This window comes from Silurus meridionalis, chromosome 17 (genome assembly GCF_014805685.1).
Source record: "Silurus meridionalis isolate SWU-2019-XX chromosome 17, ASM1480568v1, whole genome shotgun sequence".
NCBI lineage: Eukaryota > Metazoa > Chordata > Actinopteri > Siluriformes > Siluridae > Silurus > Silurus meridionalis.
The window spans coordinates 28080501-28107978 of NC_060900.1; the positions used below are offsets into that span (position 1 = coordinate 28080501).

The 27478-nt window shown below is 38.9% G+C and overlaps 1 protein-coding gene across 1 annotated transcript; it reads right to left on the minus strand.

Annotated features, from left to right (window-relative positions):
* Nucleotides 1–6122: 6122 nt before the first annotated feature.
* si:dkey-8e10.3 (serine/threonine-protein kinase SBK1) lies at nucleotides 6123–18503 on the minus strand. Its single transcript, XM_046871956.1, has 4 exons — nucleotides 18447–18503; nucleotides 14790–14966; nucleotides 13035–13237; nucleotides 6123–6898 (listed from the first exon to the last, which is right to left on the minus strand). The coding sequence occupies exons 1-4, from the start codon at nucleotides 18499–18501 to the stop codon at nucleotides 6248–6250; spliced, it is 1086 nt and encodes a 361-aa protein (XP_046727912.1). The 5' UTR covers nucleotides 18502–18503; the 3' UTR covers nucleotides 6123–6247.
* Nucleotides 18504–27478: the final 8975 nt, after the last annotated feature.

The window sequence follows — 27478 nt, forward strand, 5'->3', positions numbered from 1 at the left end:
AGGGATCTCTGGGATAAGAGACGACCCACCACACCACCGTCAACAAACCTGAGTGAACGTGTGAATGTGTGAATGTGAGGGGACGACAGCATAGACTGTGCCTGAATCCCGAACACTGATTGGAAGGTAGTTCCATAACTGTGGGGTTTATAAGAGAAACATCTGCCCCCTGCTGGAGTCTTCATTATTTGAGGTACCAACAAATAGCCTGCACCTTTTGATCTAAGTAGGTGTGGAGGATCATCCTGGTACAGAAGTTCACTCAGATACTGCGGCGTGAGAGCGTTAAGTGCTTTATACGTCAGTAGTAGTATTTTATAATCAGTGTGAGAGGTAATTGGGAGCAGTGTAGATGATTAAAACAGGGGTGATGTGGTCATATTTCCTAGATCTAGTGAGGACTCTTGCTGCTGCATTCTGAACTAACTGAAGCTTATTTCTGCACTTACTCCAACAAATTAGCAATATTTCTTAGGTGAAAGAAGGCGATCCTGGTGATATTATTCACGTGAGACTCAAAGAAAAGACTAGGGTGTTTTCATGTTTTCATATGTGTTTTCATACCACTGATATGTGAATGAAACTCAACTTATTATTCCCTCTCCTCCCTCTGACATTTATGTTTCGGCACAAATCTCTGCATGTCTGGCTGAAATCTCAACATGGACGGAAGCTCATCAGTTGAAACTAGAACTCAGGAAAACACAGCTGCTGGACATCCTTGGAATTGTATCCCTATGTCGATTTGAATGATATTATGTGACTGGGGCAGTACAGAATAGTGACGGTACGATTCAGCAATTTGCATCGGTGCATCGGCATAAAAGTTAACAATGTGATGCATCGATTTTAAAACGTGGGCATTGGATGCAAGTTGTGTTTTGTATCACAATGCATCATTTTTAGCATATTTGCATTGGTAACAAACAATATTTATCTATATATAATTATTAGTATATGTGCTTTACTTTTATTATTATTGATTTCTCGTCGCTTAACTGTTTCTCGAGCGCGTTTTTTCCACACCGCCGCTGCTACGTGAACATGACGCATCAACACTATGGAGACCGAGGCGTGTCCTAAGAGTCACATTGAATACAGATTAACATGGCAGAGGTAGAGCTGTAACTTCCTGCAGACACAACAGGAAAAGAACAACAAGTCTGGTTTATTTTAATCATTTTTCCCTTTTTTTTTTTTGCACTACAAAGGCGTGTTTGTGAAAGAGCCATGCGGCAGAAGTCCGAAGGCTTTTAAGTAAGTTGATGATTTGTTGTCTGTCTGAACACATAAATTTGCACTGAATTAGCCTGGATCGCTATTCCAAGCTCGCTACAGATTTACCCAAAGGGGCTCGTTTGAAAATGGTGTTTACAGTGTTGTATATAAACACAATGATCATCCTCAGAGGCTGAAATGGCATGTCAGGTCAGAGAACCTCAGAATAGAACTTTGGAACATTCCAGAGTTTAAACTGGCTTTAACATGCCGGTTGTTTTACACTTCCCTTAGGACACTAATGGAATTTTTCAGAGGTGCTTTGGTTTGTATTGCACTAAGCGGATCACTTCATCACTTCATACCATCTCGAGCCTGGACTTTGCATAGGGTAGCAAAATGTCTCATATTAAGCAACATGCAGAGCCTTACATAATCACCCACATTCCTACACTGCCAATTTACAAACACATTTTTCAATGATATGACATTACATAACTGGCATATCCAAAACTTTTATACAAACTCAACATAATAGGTCTTTTTTAAATACTGTCTATCCTTAAAAAATTGCACTATCTATCAAAAATTGCCATTGTAACACTTAGACCATCTGATTTTAAATCACACTGGTTAACTATATGATGTATTTCATCACTATGACCTACAGTCTGGCCAAAAACCTGGCCTCTACCATGACATGCCTCTCTATTTGGAACATATCCTCCTAGTGGGCATTACTTGAAGGGATCGCACTCCAATAGGGTCACACATGTGTTGCCTACAGTAGGTGCCATACCTTCTCCACGTTCTACAAGGTTAACATTACCATTAGTCCCTGGAGAGCTTGTGGAGTCCATCTCCTATTATTATTCCACTAAACCCATGGTGTGTGTTGGTTCCTTATGACATTGAGGCAGGTTATTCTGGTGTTGTTCAAAACCTTGTAACATGCAATTATTTGACATTGAGGCAGGTTATTCTGGTGTTGTTCAAAACCTTGTAAAGGTAGGAAGAGATAGTGTAAGGATGGTCAGATTTTTCCATGAGGCCCGAACCCGAAACCTGCCATGCAACAAAACAATAATCTGAGGAGAGGATCTCTTTAATCTAAAGGAGGATCTATTTAATCTGAGGAGAGAAAGCCATTTGTTCAGATGCCCTCTCATCCATCCTTGGGCCCCCTCTTTCCCTCCTGGGGATATGGCTGTGTCATGGAAAGGTGACTTAGAAGTTCCCGGAATTCAAGCTACTTTACCTGCATACTGTAATAATTACATTTTAGGAATGTATGAATTTTACTTCACATGTTTGGTATCATTTTAAAGATCTCAATGTAATTGGAAATATGATCTCAGTCACATATCAGTAGAACAGACCAGAAATAAAGATCTCAGGTTTTGGGAAATTCTGTCCTACTGATGTGAGGGTGGTCATGGAGAAGATCTTTATCTGGTGTTGGTTTTTACCCGAGGTGGTTTTGGGGTTTTAAGGTCACCTCCTGTCCCAAGAAAGGGTTTGCAAAGCTTTTATTACTTTGAATTTATGAGTGTTCATGATGGTTTAAGTATTTAAGGAGATTTGGTAAAACACTCAGGGAAGCATTCTGTAGTCAGAACTTCTCACCAAGTCTCAGTGTGTCTTTAAACTGCATTGCTTAAATATTTGGTTTTATGCTGATTATGTTGTGTAACTTTCTTCAGTTATTTGTTTTTAGATTTGACATTTGTTTATTGATTTTTGAGGCTGGATTTGGACTGTAATTAATATCAACAATGTGCTCAGGAACACAGTTATGAACAGTTCCGCATGTAAGCGTCCATCACTGTACAGAACAGCTCATTGATAATGGAACTGTAATACATGGATGTTCGTTGTTTGGGATGAGGATGAGGTTTCCTTTGGAGTCTGGTTCCTCTCAAGGTTTCTACCTCATGAAGTCTATGGAAGATTTTTCTTCACCACAGTCACCACTGGTTCACTCATTACGAATATACTTTCCTTATTATAAGGATCAAATACATACTTATACATTATTTTATACAAATGTAAAACCGCTTTAGTTGTTAAAAGCGCTCTACAAATGAAAATGAATTGAATTAAACTGGGAAAATATAAACAGCAGATAACCACCTGGTCATTCAGAACCATGACATGAAAATCAACAAAAGGATTCCAGGAAAAATAATGGCATTTTATAACAACAAATACTGTCAAATTTATCATCTTAGCATCATCTATGGTCTTCATACTATATGATTACCACACCACTGTTCCGCACGACACAAATGCTAGATCAGAATTACTTTCATCACACACAGATTTGTGTACGGTGGTATAGGAAACTGTTGACTCTCCTACCCTGGTTATTTTCCATAACAGAGTATAACTGAGGGTTTATTAATAGGTCACAATGTCATTATCAATCAATGAAATCCATTCTCTCACCAAGAGATTAAGCTTCTCGGCCAAAGCATCTGTTACAAAGCCTGCTGGGAGATCAGGGACAGCGGTTCACTTTGGAAAGCGAATGCATGAGTGTTAAGTACATCTACTTTTGCTTGCACATGGCATGTAAGACAAAGTGTGCACACAAATCGCACGATGTGATGTCACTTCAGCTGTTGTCTAAAGAAAACCCGAAGACTTTTCACCCTTTTACCCCCTGTGCAAGTTTACGTGCCCTCAGAATGGCACATCTGTAGTCTGGGGATCAGAACAAGTACCAGCCAACTGCCAAGTGAATATCATGCATAACTTGGTGTCAAAACTGTTGAAAGCAAACTGAAGAACCTTACAAGTGGAATTCATTTGCACAAGCATTCAACGTGGTAATCGCCTGCTAATGTTTCATACAACCTGAGCTCAGATATGTTTTTTAAACCTAGCTAGCTATAACTTTCATGGTCGCTATAGCCATTAATCAGAGTCGACCCAAAGGGTGAAGGGTAAACTTTAAAATGGCCACTCACAGGTCTTGATTTATTTGGGGTCAACAAGAAGCGAGCACAAACTGACCAGAAAGGTTTATGGGCGTCCATTACTGGCACTTAAAGAGGTCCATAAGAAGTCATTATCCCCGATTCAACTCGACTTGACCTGTAATTAGGGCTGTTTTTGTGTTCCACTTAAAAAAGCTTGAGTTTTCTTTTATTTGTGCATTCGACTAAAGCAGATAAATCAGTCTTATATAAAAACATACCGAACACAGCAATAAAAGAAAGGTTACTCATTAGTAGGCAACCTTTCACTCCAGATAGTGTACGTGTTAAGTATCAATAAAAACAGCTGCACTCAAATGTCTTGTGATGACTTCATCCCATCTCACTCTGGCGTCGACCAGATCAACGCTTTCCAGAAACGAACGTTAGAGCTCGTCGAGTTTGAGATGAAAACCGATCTATTTTCCTGCCGGAGTTGCTCACAAAACGGGTTATTTGCAAGCTACTGTAATAGAATCTAGGGCGAATTTCCAACACAGCTGCCTCTTCATGTCAGCGTGTTAAGTTTACTGCGGATCTACAGCTCCGGCATATTAAACAGTCAGGGTGTTGATTTATATTCCCTGCAAAGCCGAGATCTTTCTCGCTTTGGCTTTATTGCTGTTTTTTCAATGGACGCCAATGAAGGAGTGCAGTGAGCTTGTTGCCCGTTGATCACAATGGAAACTGGATCCTGGTTGGCATAACACTTTAAATATGCTGCAAAATGCACACTCTGAGCCAAACTGCCCCTGGTTTACAGGACACACAAGCCATGCACTGGGACATCAACACCAGTGCCAATACACACCACCACCATGCTGTCTATCATTCAACTACCAGCTGCATGAGATGCCAGTAGATTGTTTAATGCTAAAGGGTGTGAGGTTTAAAGTGTGTGTGTGTGTGTGTAAATCATTTCAAAATTTGTGGGACCTGATGTGGACACAAGATCTATGATAATACGTGATTTTTGAAACATCTCATTCCACTTTTGTTATAATAATTTCCACTGTTCTGGGAAGATGTTCCAGTAGACACTCTATAGAAGGAGATCTTCCACTCCAACCCATGGAAAGCAGATCTGCATGGGGCACAGGGGCACTATGCTCGAACATGTTTGGATCTTTTAGTTCAAGTGAAGGGAAAATGTCATGCTAATGAATTAAAAGACATTGAAATTAAATCGTACTTTGTGGTAACAGTTTGGGGAGGAACCACATATGGCTGGAAAAGTCAGGTGTCCCAATGTTTTTGGCAATAAACTATATGAACTATTTTTTAACGATATAGAACCTGCATTGTAGTGATTACGTTTCAACAGGCAAGAGATCGAAAGACATTCTCTAAAGTGCCGATTTATTGTTTAATACAAATTCAGAAGTGTCATAAAACTGTAGAAAGACAATAATACAATATTTAACCTCTACTCATGCAATGAGAAATATACTGTCATTACTGTATACAGGATATCATATATTTACACCAACACACCATGATGATTATCGTGAAGTAACCGGAGCAACACATAAACATAAACATAAACATAAACATAAACTATATAACACAAAAATATAGTGTCTTCTTGCATTCCATTTAAATTAAAACTCTGACCCTTACAATGGAAATCCATTATATTCACCATCATATTATTATTGATATAGATTTTATTTCTATAATTTATATCTCAAAAACAGGGTACAAACTATACAACTTTATTTTAATTGTCTGGTGTATTTTTCTTTTAAATGGTGCTGAAATTTCTCTGTCACAAAAAATTCGAGTGCGACTGATGCTTTCAAATAAAAAAAAAAAAAAAAAAACTCCAAAGCACAAGGCTTGACGTTTAAACATTTTTTTCTTGTGCATCTTTATTTTTAAAGTTTATATAAAGATTAACATATATTTCCTTTTTTGGTTTATAAGGTACGCAACAAAATAATGAAAAAAAATTACCCCAAGCCCCGCCTCTCACCCTTCAACCAATTGCGTGCCATATTCAACAAATTTGCAACCACAAGACGGTGTAGGAATGTGATATCAAGGCATTATTGCAGTACTGGGCTGCTACGGCAAGGGCTGCTCAGTGGTGTCATGGTGCTAACTCCTCCTCGGTCCCCTACGAGTAAATTTGCATGCTTTGGCCTCACCCAGTCCTTCCCAATATACCCTTTCACTACATCGGCCGTGGACCTGTCGTTGGGCTCCGGCGTCAGCAGCCTGGCGAACATCTCCATACACACTGGCGTGAACCTCATCCACTGCGTAGGGATTTCAGTTGTCCCGGGGTCTTGCCGCCACTCAGCAAACTCCTCATAGAAGCTGTCAGCACTTGTGCAGCTTTCCCAGGGGAAGAAACCTGTAAGGATGCAGAAAAGCAGCACACCAAAGGCCCAGGTGTCGAGGCTGGGCTGGATGCTGAGTGGTGGTGCTTTAGGATTTTCCTGGCCGTTCTCCTGCACCATGGCGCACAGCTCTGGGGCCATGTAGGGCAGAGTGCTGGAGATGAATTGGATCAGAGTGCCACGCTTCTGCGTCAAGCCGAAGTCGGCCAGTTTAACATGGCGGCACTGGGTGTCCAGAAGAAGCACGTTCTCTGGCTTGATGTCACGGTGCACCAATCCCAGGCGGTGGATGAACTCCAAAGCACTGGCGATCTGCACAGCACAACGCTTTACTGCACACTCCGAGATCCCGACCTGCGGAAAGGAAGAAAGTCTATAATCTCTATCCAGGAAATGCACAAGTGTTGATTTAATTCTTGTGATTTCATTGTTAGTGATTAGTAAATCTATAAAAGAGGTTGACCGATATTGATAGTTAAGTTGGATAACTGATTGATCAACCGATAGTTTTGAAAGTAGATACTGGATTTAAATAAAAATAAAAATAAATAACACTCCAGCACTCCACAGTCTCACGTGTGAAAACAAACAGCACGTGAAGTCAGTGATTCGCCTCTAGAGGGTGTTCTCCTAATGATAGTTGACCGGAAACCGGAAAAACTATCGGTACGGATTTTCTAGCAATCAACTATCGCTGCCAATTAATCGGCAAAACCAATTAATCGGTTGACCTCTAATTAAAATTATACATTTTATTTTATTCGCAAAAGAGTAGTTCCAGCTTTTAGAATATGTTCTGACACAGACATGTAACTAAACTTTTGGAAGCTTGTTTCAAACTTTTTTCTTCCATTACCAGACATTTCATTTCCTCTAAACTAAATACTAAATACCAATACCAACTTACAACACATACACAACTCAAAGAATATTTTTTTTCAAATATTCCATTTAACTTTTTAACCCAGCCATTAGGGGGGCACAAGCCAGTGCACTCTTAGTGCCGGTCCCAAGCCCGGGTAAATGGGGAGGGTTGCGTTAGGAAGGGCATCCAGCGTAAAACATATGCCAAATCAAATATGCGGATCACAAATGAGAATTTCATACCGGATCGGTCGAGGCCCGTGTTAACAACGACCGCCACAGGTATCGTTAGCCGACAGGGTACCGGTGGAAATTGGGCTACTGTTGGCCGAAGGAGGAGAAGGAGAGGAGGAAGACGTCTACAGAGACGGCAGGAAAAGGAGCAGTGTAGGAGAGTAGAGGTTCGGGTTGGTACATTAAATGTTGGTACTATGACGGGTAAAGGGAGAGAGGTAGCTGATATGATGGAGAGGAGAAAGGTAGATATGCTGTGTGTTCAGGAGACCAAGTGGAAAGGGAGTAAGGCCAGGAACATTGGAGGTGGGTTTAAACTGTTTTATCATGGTGTGGATGGGAAGAGAAATGGTGTAGGGGTGATTCTGAAGGAAGAGTACAGTAAGAGTGTAGTAGAGGTGAAGAGAGTTTCTGATAGGGTGATGATCGTGAAGGTGGAAGTTGAAGGATGATGATAAATGTCATCAGTGCCTATGCTCCACAAGTTGGCTGTGAGATGGAGGAAAAGGAAAGATTCTGGAGTGAATTAGATGAAGTGGTAGATGGTGTACCTAGGAAAGAACGATTGGTGATTGGGGCAGACTTTAATGGGCATGTAGGTGAAGGAACAGAGGTGATGAGGAGGTGATGGGTAGGTATGGTTTTAAGGAGAGGAATGTGGAAGGGCAGATGGTGGTAGATTTTGCTAAAAGGATGGAAATGGCAGTGGTGAACACGTATTTTAAGAAGAAGGAGGATCATAGGGTGACGATAAGAGTGGAGGAAGGTGCACACAGGTGGACTATGTGCTATGCAGGAGATGCAACCTGAAGGAGATTGGAGACTGTAAGGTGTTGGCGGGGACAGTGTAGCTAGACAGCATCGGATGGTGGTCTGTAGGATGGTTTTGGAGGCGAAGAAGAAGAGGAGGAAAGTAAGGATTGAAAGAAGAATAAGATGGTGGAAACTGAAGGAGGAAGAGTGTAGTGTGAGGTTCAGGGAAGAGGTCAGACAGGGTCTTGGTGGTGGTGAAGAGGTGCCGGATGATTGGGCAACTACTGCAGGAGTGATGAGGAGGCAGCTAGAAAAGTACTTGGTGTGACATCTGGAAATAGAAAGCAAGACAAGGAGACGTGGTGGTGGAATGAGGAAGTGCAGGAGAGCATTAGGAGAAAGAGGTTGGCAAAACAGAAGTGGGATCGACAGAGTGATGAGAAAAGTAGGCAGGAGTACAAGGAGATGCGGCAGCAGGTAAAAGGGATGTGGCGAAAGCCAAGGAAAAGGCATATGAGGAGCTGTATAAGAGGTTGGACACTAAGGAAGGAGAAAAGGATTTATACCGATTGGCCAGGCAGAGGGACCGAGCTGGGAAGGATGTACTGCAAGTTAGAGCAATAAAGGATGGAGAGGAAATGTGTTGACTAGTGAGGAGAGTGTGTTGAGAAGGTGGAGGGAGTATTTTGAGCAGCTGATGAATGAGGAAAATCACAGAGAGAGAAGGTTGGAGGATGTGGAGTTGGTGAAGCAGGATGTAGATAGGATTAGTAAGGAGGAAGTGAGAGCAGCGATTAAGAGGATGAAGAATGGAAAGTCGGTTGGACCAGATGACATACCGGTAGAAGCGTGAGATGTTTAGGAGAGATGGCAGTGGAGTTTTTAACCAGATTGTTTAACAGGATTCTGGAAGGGAGAGGATGCCTGAGGAATGGAGAAGGAGTGTGCTGGTACCGATCTTTAAGCATAAGGAGATGTGCAGACCTGCAGTAACTACAGGGGAATTAAGTTGATCAGTCACACCATGAAGTTATGGGAAAGAGTAGTGGAAGCCAGGCTGAGAGAAGAGGTGACCATCTGTGAGCAACAGTATGGTTTCATGCCGAGGAAGAGCACCACAGATGCCTTATTTGCTTTGAGGATGTTGATGGAGAAGTATAGAGAAGGACAGAAGGAATTGCATTGTGTATTTGTGGATTTAGAGAAAGCGTGCGACAAAGTGCCAAGAGAGGAGTTGTGGTATTGTATGAGGAAGTCAGGTGTGTCAGAGAAGTATGTGAGGGTGGTGCAGGACATGTATGAGGACAGTGTGACAGCAGTGAAGTGTGCAGTAGGTACGACAGACTGGTTCAGGGTGAAGGTTGGACTGCATCAAGGATCGGCCCTGAGCCCTTTCCTGTTTGCAGTGGTGATGGACAGGTTGACGGACGAGGTCAGACAGGAGTCTCCTGGACTATGATGTTTGCAGATGATATTGTGATTTGTGGTGAGAGTAGAGAGCAGGTTGAGAAGAGCCTGGAGAGGTGGAGATATGCGCTGGAGAGAAGGGGAATGAAAGTCAGTAGGAGTAAGACAGAGTACATGTGTGTGAATGAGAGGGAGGGCAGTGGAGTGATGCGGTTGCAGGGAGAAGGGGTGGAGAAGGTGGAGGAGTTCAGGTACCTGGGGTCAACAGTGCAAAGTAATGGAGAGTGTGTTAGAGAAGTAAAGAAAAGAGTGCAGGCAGGGTGGAGTGGGTGGAGAAGAGTGACAGGAGTGATTTGTGATAGTAGGGTATCTGCAAGAATGAAAGGGAAAGTTTATAGGACTGTGGTGAGACCTGCGATGTTGTATGGATTAGAGACAGTGGCATTGAGTAAAAGACAGGAGGTGGAGCTAGAGGTAGCAGAGCTGAAGATGTTAAGGTTTTCGTTGGGAGTGACGAGGATGGACAAGATTAGAAATGAGTTTATTAGAGGGACAGCACATGTAGCATGTTTTGGTGACAAGGTGAGGGAGGCGAGATTGAGATGGTTTGGACATGTGCAGAGAAGGGACATGAATTATATTGGTAGAAGAATGCTGAAGATGGAGCCACCAGGTAGGAGGAAAAGAGGAAGGCCAAGGAGGAGGTTCATGGATGTGGTGAGGGAAGACATGCAGGTAGTTGGTATGATAGAGGCAGATGTAGAGGACAGGGTGGTATGGAGAAGGATGATCCGCTGTGGCGACCCCTAATGGGAGCAGCCGAAAGAAGAAGAAGAAGATTCCATTTAACTTTTTAAAGCTCACTTCTTTGTATTTGTTCCAGAATTCCCTATTTCGCATGGTCTCCTCATTTCTACATTCTCCCAGATTCTATGCTATAAATACATACTGTATATGGATGAAACTTTGTAAATATCTGACAATAAGATTCAGTTTTTGCTTTTTGAACAACCTATTCCAATCTCCATTTACGTTATAATAACCTCCATTCCCCTGGGGAGATGTTCCACTATATAATGGAAATGTTGCTTATTAAGTATTACAAGGGTGTTAGTAAAGTCAGGTACTGGTGTTCAATAGGGTTGAGGTCAGAGCTCTAAAAGCAGGAGATCTTCCACTCCAACTCTTGTAAAGCAGATCTTCATGGAGCTGGCTTTGTGCACAGGGCCATTGTCATGCTGGAACATGTTTGGGTCTCCTGAGAATGGAAATTTCTATTGTTATTTCTTGCTACCATATTCAAAGGCATCATGTATAAAATTGTGTTCCTCTAAATTTGTGGTGACAGTTTGGGGAAGAAACGCGTATGGATGGAAATGTCAGGTGACCCAATACTTATCCCTGTGGTGTATATGTTACTATACAATATGTGATGCCCATCATAGTGTGTCCCTCAATGGTATCTAGTGGGAATGGGTTTCATATTTGCAGCAGACCAGAACCGAGTTGTCATTTTGATTTATTAGGCTTTTTATGGGAACACACTACACATTTACAAATTTGTCGACTGACAAAACGAATGTTGTAAATGGCCCTAGCTAAATGCTGGAACTGTCAATAAAATGTGGATCCACTTTGGAAGGCTTATCTTCTCTTTCAACATCATTACCAGAGACTCGAGAGACCCAGTCATGTTTCTGTGGCGTAACATTTTTGTGTGGAGCTCAGAGTTTCGGAGAATTTCACAGAGCCGAGGGAAGAAGAGCAGCTGTGTTGCTCGATGACTCACACGCTCCGAGTTCCTTCGAGCTCACACACATTGTTGAAATGTGTATTGAGCGTGCACAACATGCATTCATCCAACAACCTGTCTAAAACATGATTTCTTACATACCCATAGTTTGGGTGCGGGGGGGGTTGAACATGTGTGTGTGTGTGTGTGTGTGTTGGTTAGGGGGGTAATAGATCTTTATGAACTCTGATTGTGACTAATCTCCTACTTGCTGTTGATAATTTAGCATTAATGACATGACTGGTGGTCTTGAAAAACTGAAATGAGTTTTTTAAATGGATTTTACAGCCTTGCAATTAGAAAATCTTAAAATAAAGTATCTTCAGAAACAGCCTTTATTTGCCAACCATGAGTGTGTAGAGCCTCTTTTAAAGGCCCAACAGTGGCAGGTTGGTGGTTCTGGGGCTTGACTTTCTGATCAGTAACCAGAGCCCTAAACCTTTCTCCTGGTTAAGGTCATCAGTCGAAAGTTTTTGGAAGAATCCATGCAGACACAAGGTTCAAGTTTCTGTAGACAGTCACCTGAACCCAGTTTGATGTGAACATAAACAAGATCAAGTTTTTGTTTTAGAATTATACGCTATTAAACTAGATAGATAGATAGATAGATAGATGATAGATAGATAGATAGATAGATAGATAGATAGATAGATAGATAGATAGATAGATAGATAGATAGATAGATAGATAGATTTTAATAATAATCTCCTGAATAATATTGAACAGCATTTTATACTGAGGTCCTAAAGCTTGTTTATTTTATTTATTTATTGCCCCAGAAAAAGGTCTAAGTTTTTTTTTTTTTCTTAATTGTATTGTCCGACTTTTGTCAGGCATTTACGCAGGAACCCTAATTATTATAAATGTGGTAGAACAATAACTAAAAGTAAAAACTAAACAACAATTTGATAGTGTTTTAGAAAAATAATCCTTTTCAGGGTGGAGAATTGGAGCTTAGCTTGAAATGTTACTGCTACTGTTACCACCTAAATTAAATACATTATTTTTATTTTTAGAGTTTTTGATTTGTATTTATTTTATTTTTCTTATACTGCGAAAAATACCAAAATTTCATGAAGTGAGGAATATCATATGTTTGATCATTTTTAATTGCATTTAATGTTATGTAACACCAATGGAAATTTCATTCATGATATTTGTTATATTAGTTATATAAAGAATAATTCTCTGAATTTTTTGACAAAATGTATCTTATCATATTCCAGATGAGCAGCAGCAGGACACTGAGCCATGAGTTACAGCATCTTCTATACCAGTCCCAATGAATTGCTTGTTTCTATACAAAAAAAGTTATACTAACTTCTCACAGACTGTAATAAAAACTGATCAACAGCTTCTGACCAATCAGAAACAGGAATTCAACATGTCAGCAAAAGAGCCTTAAGGAACAGACTTTATTGTGAAGATGGCAAGACTGACCCGTGGTTTGATGATAGCGAACAGGTCGCGTCCGACCACCAGCTCCTGAGCGAATCCGTAATGCTCGTTAGACTGGAAAACGATTCCAAACAGACCCACAATACACGGGTGGCTGGACAGGCGGAGCGAGATACAGTACTCACGCAGAAATCCCTTCAGCTGCGTCGACGCTTTGGGTAGGACCTTCAGGGCCATGGGTGTCCCTGCCACAACCATGCCAGGCAAAAGAAACAGGAGACATCAGGATCAAACATCACACACTTCAGCACATAATGTTCTACATGGGAATGAGATTTTTAATCTGATACCAATCTTTACAGCTGCCTCGATTTGTAGGACTAGCAATAAATATTACATTTAGTGGGTTTTTAATTTGCAGATAGAAATCAGAAATTAGGGATAAATCTGGGATCAGATCAGCAAAGTGGAGCTACATGCATTACATGAATTACACTAATTTGCAGGTATTGCATAGAACTTCATCAATGTCAGATTTAATTTTTACTGAGTAAATGGCTGCTTTTCATGCAGACCTGCTTCATTACACTTAATCTAATCACAGTTTTATAGATAAAAACAAAGCTTTTAGATCCGAGATGAGTTTGTAAGATTCACCTGATAGACTTGTGTCAAAGCGTTGGGAAATAACACACACTTTTCCACTTTTCAAACTGATCCAATACCTAATAATATCAAAACTAGTGTCCCATTAGCAAAACCTTTAACATCATTTCTTGCGTTTTAAAAGTGAATTTTTGAAATACCAGTGTCGTGATGCCGCACCACCTCCCTGAGATGAGGACCACAATGAATTGATTATATAAAGCCATGTTGGAAGGGTGTTGGGTGATACACTGGATTTGAGATATCTCGGGGATCATAAAAGTGGTTTGTCCTTCTTTTTGTCTTTTCTTTGTAGGTAATTCTTAAAAATAACTGTTGGTAAAACTACTGCTTGTTTGGGTTCACCCTGAGCATTATTTCCAGTTTTGCATCAGCAAGTACATACTGTATATTAAACTCAAGTCAATTAGACTTTAATTGTCACTCCAACCATGTACAGTACAGTACAGAGTGAAATAAAACAACATTAGCCCAGGATCTAGATACATTAATGTAAATTTATGCTACATAAAACATAAATGAACGAAAAGCGACACAAAATACGACACAAAATTACTGGGGCACGACATAAAGTGCATTGCAATATATTGTATACCTCCTGTTCTGTGCTCTCACAAGAGTCACTTCCTCATTCCTTTAGCGATCAGTGTACCATATACACTATTATTCAAACTCATTCTTAAATTTAATCCAGCTCTAGACTGGGTCTTTAGACTGGGTTTAACTGGGTCAAACATACTTGAAGACATTTAAAAAGTTCATATGCTCAATTGAAATTATACATATAATCTGCAGATTTGTTTATGCTCGTGCAGAAAATAATGTTAAAAAAGCCAAAATGGAGAAAACTCATCTTTTCATAGCAACACGTCAGTTGGTCATCAGGAAATTTGCTAGAACTGAATAAATGCTTGGTCCATCAATCCTGGTTCCATTTATCAGCTCGCTATCAGGTGTGATATTGACTTTTTTTTTTTTTTTAAATATGGACCGCTGTTGCCTTTCTGTCCAATATAGAAGACTAAATACACAAATGGTGATGCAGAACATTTCTTTCATTCCTGCTCAAACCAGTGATTTGATGAAGATCATTGAAAGCGTCATATTTTGCCATGTGGTGTTTGTACCTACCCCTGCAGCGGTGAGTAACTAGCAGCACACGCCCGTATTTCCCTCGCCCGATCTCCTTGATGACGTTAAAGTGCTCTTTAATCTCAAGGCGAGTCAGACTCTGCGCTGTGAGCTCCATCAGCTCCTCTATGGGGCTGCTGCCGTCCTTCACAGGGCCCAGCTCGATCATGGCTTTGCCTGGTACACCAGAAACACTCTTTACTCCGTATTTCATCTCAAGGGCAAATTCATCTCCTACCAGTTAATGAAGACCTTCTGGTGCACAAAGCAGCATTATTTAACATTCATCTACATGAGATTCTGTTGGGATTTTGCTATAACTCCATGTAAAACATTGAATCTATACTTTTCTCTGCATCTATTCAACACTTGTGAGACACATGTGCATGTTCCTTTAGTTTCTGTTCAACAATAACAGTAGTTTTCGGATTAAATACATGTAGTACGTGATGTTCCACTTCACACTTTTCTGTTTATAATAATAAGAGAACTCATTATATACATGCAGGTCAAATGGTGAAAGGAATCCTGAACCAACGTGGCTCCCATTCCATATTTCAACACATATTCCATTTCATGGAACCACCTGCCCAGTCACTGCACCCAAATCCTATTGAACTGCTCTGAGATGGACTGAAGCACAGGTAGAAAGAAAGAACATCTTTGGAGAGTTTTACAAGAGTCACAGCAAAGTATTTCAGCTGAATGTTTGGAGAAACGAAGTGTCGAGAGGATGTAAAGCTGCTCTTCACGCTAAGGGAGGAATTTTCATTAAAATAAACAGGCACTGTAATAATTAGCATTATGATAATATTCAAGATTATTATTTGTCACAAACATTGTTGTATACAATTTGTAGCGGAATGTAATCCTGATCAGAAATATGTGCATTAGATAAAATAGATTATAAATATAAAATGAGAGAAAAATTAATTAAATAGGAGAAGAGAAGATATGAGGAAATAGATTGGATAACGATAAATTGGTAGTTAAAAAAATTGCACATATATTTAGATGTGCTAAAGGGAAGTTCAGCATCTAATAAGGTATAACAATAACAGTGTAACAGTGACATGTTAGCCAATTTAGAAATAAATCAACTGAAAAATAAACCACAAGAGATGTGATGTTATGGAAATTTTAAATTATAAAAAATATTTAACAAATTTAAGAAATTGCAATTTTTAACATATATAATTATATAGAATATAGAATGTGATGTGTAATGGCCCGTATCTATAGAAGAGCTCCAACAACTGAATCTCAGTCAGACACATGTATTTATAAAGCACATTTATAAACTGTTAACTAAAACATCATGCAAAGTAATAATACATAAAAAACCCCAATAAATTCATGAATTGAAGAATCTTAAGCAAAAACTAATATGTCATGATCCTGTGAGGATTTGATGCGGTGCAGTGACTTGATCCAGCAACTGAGGACACTTTATTACCCTTTTGTTTTTAATTGTGTCCTGTAGAAAGTTAACTTTATGCTTTATGAGCACCTCGATGGTCTGAACAAACGTTGAATGGAGATAAGATAAAACATTTTTTAAAAAGTGAGGCAGTTTCCAAAGCTCATAAGCTCTAATACATAAACAAAATAATTGAATCTATATGAGACTGGGAGACAGTGACGTGACGTGACGTGATGTGACGTGACGTGACACAACCACAGGAGCAAACTTTTCTAGTTCCAGTACAAAACCATGCAGCACCATTATGAACACATCTGTTCTACTCTATCTGACTTCATACATGCATTATCTCTATAATGCTGCTTTCAGTAAATGTCATTAAAAAATGTGCTATACAAATAAAAATGAATTTAATTACACCCAATTTATTACATCTAGTTAATTATTCAAATCAAATTACAGATACTGTAAGAAAGTTACTAAACAGGCCTTTTGATATGTTTATTAAATTGATTATTAAAAAAACACTTCTGTGTATTACTAACTGTAAAACAAAGGTTATATATTAAATGTCTATCTATACATCTTATATATATATATATATGTATACACTGTACAATATCTCAATTTTTATTCCTACATTATTTCTTGCCTTAACCTTAATTACTGAAGTTTAGTGAAATTATATTCTGGATTTTTAATTTTTTAACAAATGTTGAATCTATGGTTAGACCTAGGATTTCTATTTTAGTAATATTAATAATATTACTTAATCTTCTACTAACTTATTATAATTATTATTACTATTATACTATAATTATACTTACCAACTATAATACTACATTATTATTTAATAAAATGTAATATCACTATTAGTTTCACTTCGAATACTGTATCACTGTATTATTATGATTCCTACTATCGCTGTGCTACACTACGACTACTAACTATACCAATTACTCCCACCACTGATTATAACAGTGAACACTGCTTCGAGGTGTTAGTTCTTCTCAGTATTATTAATAAAATTACTTTTTTCTTAATTATTATACATTATTTATTAAATACAACAAACATGCAAAAAGGTTTATATGATCACAACTTTATAAAGTTTAAATAATTCAGAAATGGTCAAATTCCATGGAACTGTTCAAATCAATTCAATTCAATTCAATTCAATTCAATGTAATTCATATTTAATTGTACGCCACTTTTAACAATAGGCATCGTCTCAAAAATTGTCTTAACAAATATAAAGCAGATCTGAAAGAATATATATATATATTTTTTTTTTTTATTATATTTTTTTATATATAAAGAATGTTATAAATAATAAATTTGTTCCTCATAATTGTGAATTTGTCCCTGTTGAAATGCTAAGACAATCATAATAAAATGTAATATATATTATATTATATACGTCCAGAACAATGTGCATAGCTGCAAATGTGGTTCTTATTCACAGCATTGGGAATAATAGAATATTTATGTAATATTTATAGCATTCAGTACGAAATTCCGAAAAAAAAAGAAATCCTCCAATCCAGGGTCACGATGATGCCATGAATTTGTGTTTGTAAGAGTTTTGAAACATGAGACTAATGATTTCAGTTTCAATAGCGAAATTAATCATTTGATCAAACTGCAAAAAAACAACCTACTACTATTATTTTTTGTAGTATGCTACTATTGTTATAAGAACTTACAGTATGACTGATACTATGACAGTAATGATGCTGCTACCACCATGATACTCCTGAGACTATTATTATAACTGTACTCCGGCTATTAACACTACTACTGTTGTTTCTAATATCATTCACTAACACTAGTAGTATGAATTCTATTTGATGTGTGCAGAATAATGTCCAGATATTCACCTGCATGTGTCACATTACAGCATTTAACTGATATTATTATGCATTCTATGGTTTGCTATGACAAATACATACAGGATTTTATAAAGAAGCTCCGTATTTATTTGGTTTGTGATATATTTGATTAATTACATTGTAATTATAATTTAATTGATTTATTATTATGTCTACATTTAAATCTTGCCAAAGCGTCTAAAACTAAAACTGTAAAAGTCTGCTGCTACAGTGCATTTCTGTCCATTCTAAGAAAAAGAAACACACAAGAGCGCACACACACACACACACACACACACACACACACACACACACACACACACACACACACACACACTTTGAATAGGCACAGGTTTATCTTACCTTGCACAGTTTGCTGTGTCTGATCGTTACGAGCGCTACAAGTCTTCCCTTTCATACCCTGTCTGTCTTTCTTTCTCTGGGTGTGAGATGAGGGAGGTGCTTCTCTGAAGCGTTGACTTTCTGAACCGGTGTAAACACTAAAGTAGCTGTAGCTGAAGGCTCACGTTGCCTCCTGCTGATTCCACGTAGATCCATGTTCTTTTTTTAGTTAGAAATGGGTGGATTTTGCTACATAAAATGAATTGCATCGTTTGAATTAATACAGAAGCAGGAACATCTCTCCGAACTTCAACACTGCCTTTAAGCACATTTCTCTCAGTATCTGCTCCTGGTAAAGTTCATGTCTACACTAGAAAGCAGTGCTTTTGGGAAACGAGCAGTGATTATACATTATTATAGAGAGATACAGTAGATATTGTATATTAGAAAGACCTATATTAAAAATAAATTGGTTGAAAATATGATACTAAGATATTATAATTAATACCGAACGCTCAAGTCATATTTATTTCATCCTCCTTTTGCTGATTCACTGATGCTTTTTTTTAAATAAATAAATTAATGAGTTTTATGCCACTGAAAATCCAGACAGACAGCTGTGCACAATACCAGACGGAAAGCAGATTATACATCACCAATGTATGACATTTACACCATGCTAGAATTACTCATAAGTGACAGTAACACTGAGCTCTCAATCGTCGTCCTGAAGGGACATCGTCCACGGCGCCTGGTTTCCCTGGACACGTCCATCCATATAAACATACACGCACATGAACAGATTTACATTTCAGTGTTGACAGATGAACAGCCAGACAGTACTGCTGCAGCTGCAGGTTTATTTCCAATACATAATAAATACTGAGAGAACGAGAGAAATAAAGGGAGAATAATCATTTCCATTGGTACTACTATTAATACTAATACTACCACAGATACTACACTATACTGCTGCTGTTATACGACAGATATTTTTCCACTGATGCTAGTATTAGTACATTAATACTTCTAGTACAACTTTTACTACTACTGTTATTGCTGCTACACTACTTCTACTACCATACTAAATATCGTATCGTATACTACACTACTAATTGCAATTCTTTTATAGTACAATACAACAACGAATACTACTGTATTTTAATTATTGAAAATGCTATACTACTACTGCCACCATTTATAGAACTATCACATTACTGATTCTACTAATACACGACTACACTACTACCATTTCTAAATACTACTAAATAGTACTGATACTATAAAGTACAACACCAGGTCAAAAAAAGTGGGGACACTGTAAAAAAAATAAAAAATGCAGTGATTTGCAAATCTCATAAATTCATTTTCTATTCACAATAAAAAACTTATCTAGTGATGTAACTGAGAACATTTTAAGGAAAGAAAAGGAATTTGGAATTTGATGGCGGCAACAGGTCTCAATAAAGTTGGGGATCTGAGAAGAGCAGTTCCTGAAGTTTTGGGAGAGGAATGTTGTCCCATGTGTGTCTGATGCAGGATTGTAGCTGCTCAACAGTTCTGGGTTTCCTTTGTTGTGTTTTTTGTTTTATGTCTCGACTGCAAGCAGGTCAGTTCAGCACCCGGACAGTTCTAATACGAAGTCATGCTACTGTAATAGATGCAGTATGCAGTTAGCATTGTCTCGCTCAGGTATACAAGGCCTTTCCTGAAAAATTACTTTTTGTGGATGGAAGCATTTGTTGCTCTAAAACCTGTATATTGATGGAACCTTTTGAAATGTGCAAGCTGGATGAGGATGGAGGTGTTTCTGGATCATGTTCACGCATACCTTCTTCTTTGCGTGACACAGATTTAACCTGCATTTGTGGTTGACATGGAAACAGTGATTTCTGGAGGTGTTCATGAGCCCATGCAGTGATTTCCATTACAGAATCATGAGTGTTTTAAAAGAAATGCCGTCTGAGGGCACAAAGATCACAAACATCCAACACTGATTTTTTTCTCTCGTGAACAGAGATTTCTCCAGATTTTTTTAACTTTGAATGATATTACGTTCTGTAAATGATTCAATATTTAACTGTTTTGCAATTTGATGTTGAGGAACATTATTATAAAATTCTTCCACAGTTTGAAGATCTTTCAAAGATTTATGAAGCTCCGCCCATCTTTAATTCTGAGAGACTCTAAAAGATACAGTATTTATACCCCAATCATCTCACTGACCTGCTGTTAATTAACATCATTAGTTACAAAACTGTATAATTAAAATAAAACGTACTTTTCTCAGACTTTTGTTGCCCCGTCACAAGATTTTTGAGACGTCTTGCAGAAATCTGATAAAAAAAATAGTTTTTTTCTGTAAAATTGTAAATTTCCTCAGTTTTAACATTTGATATGTTTTCTGTGTTCTATTGTGTATAAAATATGTTTTCTATAAGATTTGCAAATGATTGCATTTTGTTTTTATTTACATTTTACACCGTGTCCCAACATTGGTTTTATTACACTACTGAATCTTCTTCTTCTGTGTTGTGGACTTGACCTGCTGGGGGTAAAGATGGCCAGTGTAGGGCATCATCCTGCCTCTGTGGACACATTTTTTGGTGGAAGAAGAGAGAAGAGCTTAATATAGTAGGCTTAATGACCAGGGATTTGAGAGAAGAAGTGTTTCCAAACTAGGATGAAAAAAGGTGATGAGTTTCTCGCAAAGGGATCAGATGATTCCGCCTTGTCTTTCAGCCTCGTGCGAGACTTTTCCGTTGACAAACAGCAGCTCAGCATATCCCTGTATAGCTCACATTCTGTCACTCTGCACAGACTGGCATACTGAGTGTGCCAGTCTTCTGACCTAATGACCATCTGGGCGCTTTCTATCCAGCTGGACCTGATTTTGCAATTAGAAGCAGAAGGTGAGAAAACAAATTAGCGCAGTCTCAGTCCGGGTCGTTGCATGGATTTTCATGCTGCCTAAATAAGGCATTGAGCCTCCACAGCGAAGCGCTCGATGTTCGAACAGGCTCACGTCAAGGATTAAAAAATGACTCTCATTTGTAGGCAGAATCACCATGTAACCCAAGTCTCAGAGTAACTCCACAAACACATGTGTGTGTGTGTGTGTGTGTGTGTGTGTGTGTGTGTGTGTGTGTGTGTGTGTGTGGAGAGTCAAATCAGGAAGTGCAGTGTGAGAATGTCAGCTATGGTGTAACGGGATGACGAGGAAGGATCGTGATGTTAAGATCATAGTAGACGTATAGATGCAATCTACACACTATCTCAGGCCTCCGTCTCACTGTCTCTCTCACCAGCCGAGTGTGTGGTAGCCGAGTGTTGGGTTACGGAGTGGACGCCAGCGGATTGCCAAGTGGGCTCGATCAGAGAGGAACGAGAGAGGTCTTCTGGTAGCTGCTGAACCTTAAACTTGTTTGTGAACTTTTCAGTATCAGGTTCCGCAGCATAATTAAAGTTTAATGAACAGCATGTGTTTGAAGTCCACAAATCACTTTCTAAACTCGTCTGATGGAGATTTCAGAGAATTTTATAACAATTACAACAATAACAACTGAAAACTACAGCATTATACAGAGATATTACAATCGTCCTCCGGATAATAATTTGTTACTATTACAGTAAAATTACGAATAAAAAATGATAATAAAAAATGTAAAGTATTAATTTCAGAATAATAAAAAAAAAATTAAAAGAGCTCAAATTTACATGTTTTCCCTGAGCATTTTATTTCATATAAAATAATTTTTTCATTTTTTTATTTTGAAAAAAAAAATCTCTCTCTCTCTCTCTCTCTCTCTCTCTCTCTCTCTCTCTCTCTCTCTATATATATATATATATATATATATATATATATATATATGTTCAAATAGTAATTTAAGCACATCACATTTCACATTTAGTCTCCATTTGCTCTAATAATAAGCTCCACTCTTCCTTGAAGATGTTCTACTGGATTTTGGAGTTTGCTTGTGGAGATTCATTCAGCTATCATTTTGTTAGTAAAAGCAGGAAGTGATGTAGGTGAGAAGGTGAGGAGGTTCTGGGGTGCAGTTCTGGGGTTCAGTGTTCACATTCATTCATGTTCAATAGGGTTGGAGCTCTACAGCAGGAGATCTTTCACCAAATCCAACCCATGGAAAGCAGATCTTCATGGAGCTGGCTTTGTGCACGTGCAGGAACAGGTTTGGGTCTCCAAGTTCAAGTCACTCCGTCTTTGCTTTAACAGTTTGACATTTCAGTGTCCATATTGTATACATACATGCCTTATGAATGTTGTTGCACTGTTCATAGTGCACATGTATTTAAACATGGTTGCGAATCCTGAAAGAGACACTGATTAATGGCTCATCGCTCGGCCCTCATCACACTCGTACCATTTTCAGCGAGTGTGTGAAAGAGGAAATGATCTGAGCAGCTGCACTCGAGGCCGATTTCATTTCACATACTGAAAACATACTGAAAATCTGCAACAGTAATTTAAGTTAATTCTAAATTTTTTTTAAGCTAACAAAGCCAAGCATAATAATTAATAATAAATAAATAATAGTTGAGAACTTTACGTTCTTCTTCTTGGCAAGAAGAAAAAAATTCCCAAAAGTACAGACATTCCTTTAAATGTCACAACACTTTAAGAATGCTTATGCTCTTCCACCATACACATCACGTCTCCCAGTTATCACGAACATGATTCTGCAGGTGCATGGGATACAGAAAATGCTGCAAGCTGTCTAACACGTCAAACCACTTGTTTAGAAACTTTATTGCTAAACCAAATGCATCAGCACCAGAATTCACAATTTGATTAACTTTACAGCAATTATTGAATTCTCCCCATTTCTTATTTTAGTTTTTAGCAATTGAAGTCATTTCTGTTGATTATTTGTTCAATAAATCAATTTGTCATAAACATAGGAATCATGAAACCGGAAGTTTAACCCAGACACAGGGTCATATGATTGGCCTCTGTATGCGGAGTGAGTTTATATCGCCATCTAGTGGTAGCACTGAATAAGTGCAGTGTGGCAATCGGAAAAAGTTTTATATTATTTATAATATTAATTACATTTAATATAACATTATATAATATATAAATATTATTATAAATATTATAATATAAAATATAACGTTGTGCGGTGTAGTGGGCAGTTCAGTAGAGTGATGTTGGATGTCCATAAATCCAGACAGACAACTGAATACAAATATGCAACAATAATATCAATAATAAAGGTTTTGGAGGTGAAGAAGAAGAGGATGAGAGTGAGGACTGAAAGAAGAAAAAGATGGTGGAAACTGAAGGAGGAGGAGTGTAGTGTGAGGTTCAGGGAAGAGGTCAGACAGAGGCTCGGTGGTGGTGAAGAGGTGCTGGATGATTGGGAAACTACTGCAGGAGTGATGAGGGAGGCAGCTAGAAAAGTACTTGGTGTGACATCTGGAAATAGAAAGCAAGACAAGGAGACATGGTGGTGGAATGAGGAAGTGCAGGAGAGCATAAGGAGAAAGAGGTTGGCAAAACAGAAGTGGGATAGACAGAGTGATAAGAAAAGTAGGCAGGAGTACAAGGAGATGCAGCAGCAGGTTAAGAGGGATGTGGCGAAAGCCAAGGAAAAGGCATATGAGGAGCTGTAGGAGAAGTTGGACACTAAGGGAGGAGAAAAGGATTTATACCGATTGGCCAGGCAAAGGAACCGAGCTGGGAAGGATGTACTGCAAGTTAGAGCAGTAAAGGATGGAGAGGAAATGTGTTGACTAGTGAGGAGAGTGTGTTGAGAAGGTGGAGGGAGTATTTTGAGCAGCTGATGAATGAGGAAAATCAGAGAGAGAGAAGGTTGGATGATGTGGAGTTGGTGAAGCAGGATGTAGATAGGATTAGTAAGGAGGAAGTGAGAGCAGTGATTAAGGAAATGAAGAGTGGAAAGTCGGTTGGACCAGATGACATACCTGTAGAAGCGTGGAGATGTTTAGGTGAGATGCAGTGGAGTTTTTAACCAGATTGTTTAACAAGATTCTGGAAGTTGAGAAGATGCCTGAGGAATGGAGAAGGAGTGTGCTGGTACTGATCTTTAAGAATAAGGGAGATGTGCAGACCTGCAGTAACTACAGGGGAATTAAGTTGATCAGTCACACCATGAAGTTATGGAAAAGAGTAGTGGAAGCCAGGCTGAGAGAAGAGGTGACCATCTGTGAGCAACAGTATGGTTTCATGCCGAGGAAGAGCACCACAGATGCCTTATTTGCTTTGAGAATGTTGATGGAGAAGTATGTGGTACTGCATGAGGAAGTCTGGTGTGTCAGAGAAGTATGTGAGGGTGGTGCAGGACATGTATGAGGACAGTGTGACAGCAGTGAAGTGTGCAGGAGGAACGACAGACTGGTTCAGGGTGAGGGTTGAACTACATCAAGGATCAGCCCTGAGCCCTTTCCTGTTTGCAGTGGTGATGGACAGGTTGACGGACGAGGTCAGACAGGAGTCTCTGTGGACTATGATGTTTGCAGATGATATTGTGATTTGTGGTGAGTAGGGAGCAGGTGGAGAAGAGTCTGGAGAGGTGGAGGTACACGCTGGAGAGAAGGGGAATGAAAGTCAGTAGGAGTAAGACAGAGTACATGTGTGTGAATGAGAGGGAGGGCAGTGGAGTGGTGCGGTTGCAGGGAGAAGAGGTGGAGAAGGTGGAGGAGTTCAGGTACCTGGGGTCAACAGTGCAAAGTAATGGAGAGTGTGTTAGAGAAGTGAAGAAAAGAGTGCAGGCAGGGTGGAGTGGGTGGAGAAGAGTGATAGCAGGAGTGATTTGTGATAGAAGAGTATCTGTGAGAGTGAAAGGGAAAGTTTATAGGACTGTGGTGAGACCTGAGATGTTGTATGGATTAGAGACAGTGGCATTGAGTAAAAGACAGGAGGTGGAGCTGGAGGTAGCAGAGCTGAAGATGTTGAGGTTTTCGTTGGGAGTGACGAGGATGGACAGGATTAGAAATGAGTTTATTAGAGGGACAGCGCATGTAGGATGTTTTGGTGACAAGGTGAGGGAGGTGAGATTGAGATGGTTTGGACCTGTGCAGAGGAGGGACATGAATTATATTGGTAGAAGAATGCTGAGGATGGAGACACCAGGTAGGAGGAAAAGAGGAAGATCAAGGAGGAGGTTTATGGATGTGGTGAGGGAAGACATGCAGGTAGTTGGTGTGAAAGAGGCAGATGTAGAGGACAGGGTATTATGGAGACGGATGATCCGCTGTAGCGCCCCCTAATGGGAGCAGCCGAAAGAAGAAGAAGAAGAAGAAGAATATTAATAATAAATAAATAAATAAATAAATAAACAAATAATATAATTATAATTTATAAATAAATAAATATATATATATATAAAACAAATAAAGGCATATCTATCTATCTATCTATCTATCTATCTATCTATCTATCTATCTATCTATCTATCTATCTATCTATCTATCTATCTATCTATCTATCTATCTATCTATCTATCTATCTATCTGCCTGCCTGCCTGCCTGCCTGCCTGTCTGTCTGTCTGCCTGTCTGAACCAGTTCCATCTCACCCCTTGATATACGTGAGATTGACCCACACGGATATCAATTCTCACAATAACAACTCTCTCTGTCCCACGTTTGTCTTCCTCTGTGGTTGTTGTTATGATCCACAGTCTATAGTTTCTTAATCTGTTTTTTTACTCATGTTTTGGTTTATACTTCTGCACTGTATTGAACTTCATCTGCACTTAAATCTGCTCTATTCTCTTTACATAACAGAATATCCCATTTCTTTAATGCTTTAATATAATAATACTACTGATACTAATACTAATAATAATAATAATAATAATAATAATAATAATAATAATAATAATAATAATAAATCAATTCATTTTGCATAAATACCATGCTGGTTATGTAAAAACAATTCGTTGCACAATCCTGTGGTCTTTCTTCAGAACTTCCTGTTGTACTGCTGTACATTATGAAGCCCTGTGGCCGTGTGTTATGCTGCTGCTGGGTTTAGATTATGAAACCGTTCCTACTGCATTGTGGTTTGCAAATACTGAGGAAATAACTAATAAAGCCTTGTCTTCTCATGTTCACGTTTTGGTGTGATGAAACGCGACGATTACAGAATTTCCGCTTCCTTTTTACAAATGTACTCGAAATCCCCAGATTTGATCACGTTTTGTGCACATTCATGTGGCAATCTTTAGAAAAGAGGTCATTAGAGAAAAAAAAGGTTCACACAAGATTCACTGTTTCTGTTTATAAAAAAAAAACTTACAGTGAAGGTATTTAGAACCTCCACACAAGTTCCTGAACTCCTGCGACCTCATGGCTTGGTTTTTCCCTGATATGAATGTTCAGGCTTTTTTACATCACATCCAGTCGATTGAATCAGTCACTAGTCAACTGCGATGTGTACAAACATCACGAAACAGATCCAGAGAAATGAGAAGCAACTGAATATTATTTATGATCTGATTCTGAACGATGTTTTATTTTGGAAAATGACCGGATTTTCTCCTCCACATGTGTCTATGACTCACTCTTGATGCAGGTCATCATGCCTCGGTCACATGACTTACCTCCATCCACTACCTTCTTAAAGGAGCTCCGGTCACACGTCTTACCTCCATCCACTACCTTCTTAAAGGAGCTCCGCTCACACGACTTACCTCCATCCACTACCTTCTTAAAGGAGCTCCGGTCACATGACTTACCTCCATCCACTACCTTCTTAAAGGAGCTCCGGTCACATGACTTACCTCCATCCACTACCTTCTTAAAGGAGCTCCGGTCACATGACTTACCTAAATCCACTACCTTCTTAAAGGAGCTCCGGTCACATGACTTACCTCCATCCACTACCTTCTTAAAGGAGCTCCAGCCGCTAACACATAATACATTACTGCTAAATTAAAACCCCCAAGAGAGAAAAATAAACAAACAACAACACAGTGGATTTACGTTTTTTATTATTATATTTAGAAAATACCAGTTTTACCAGTATACCAATACTAGTACCAGTATCATTTTATTTTGTTGTGT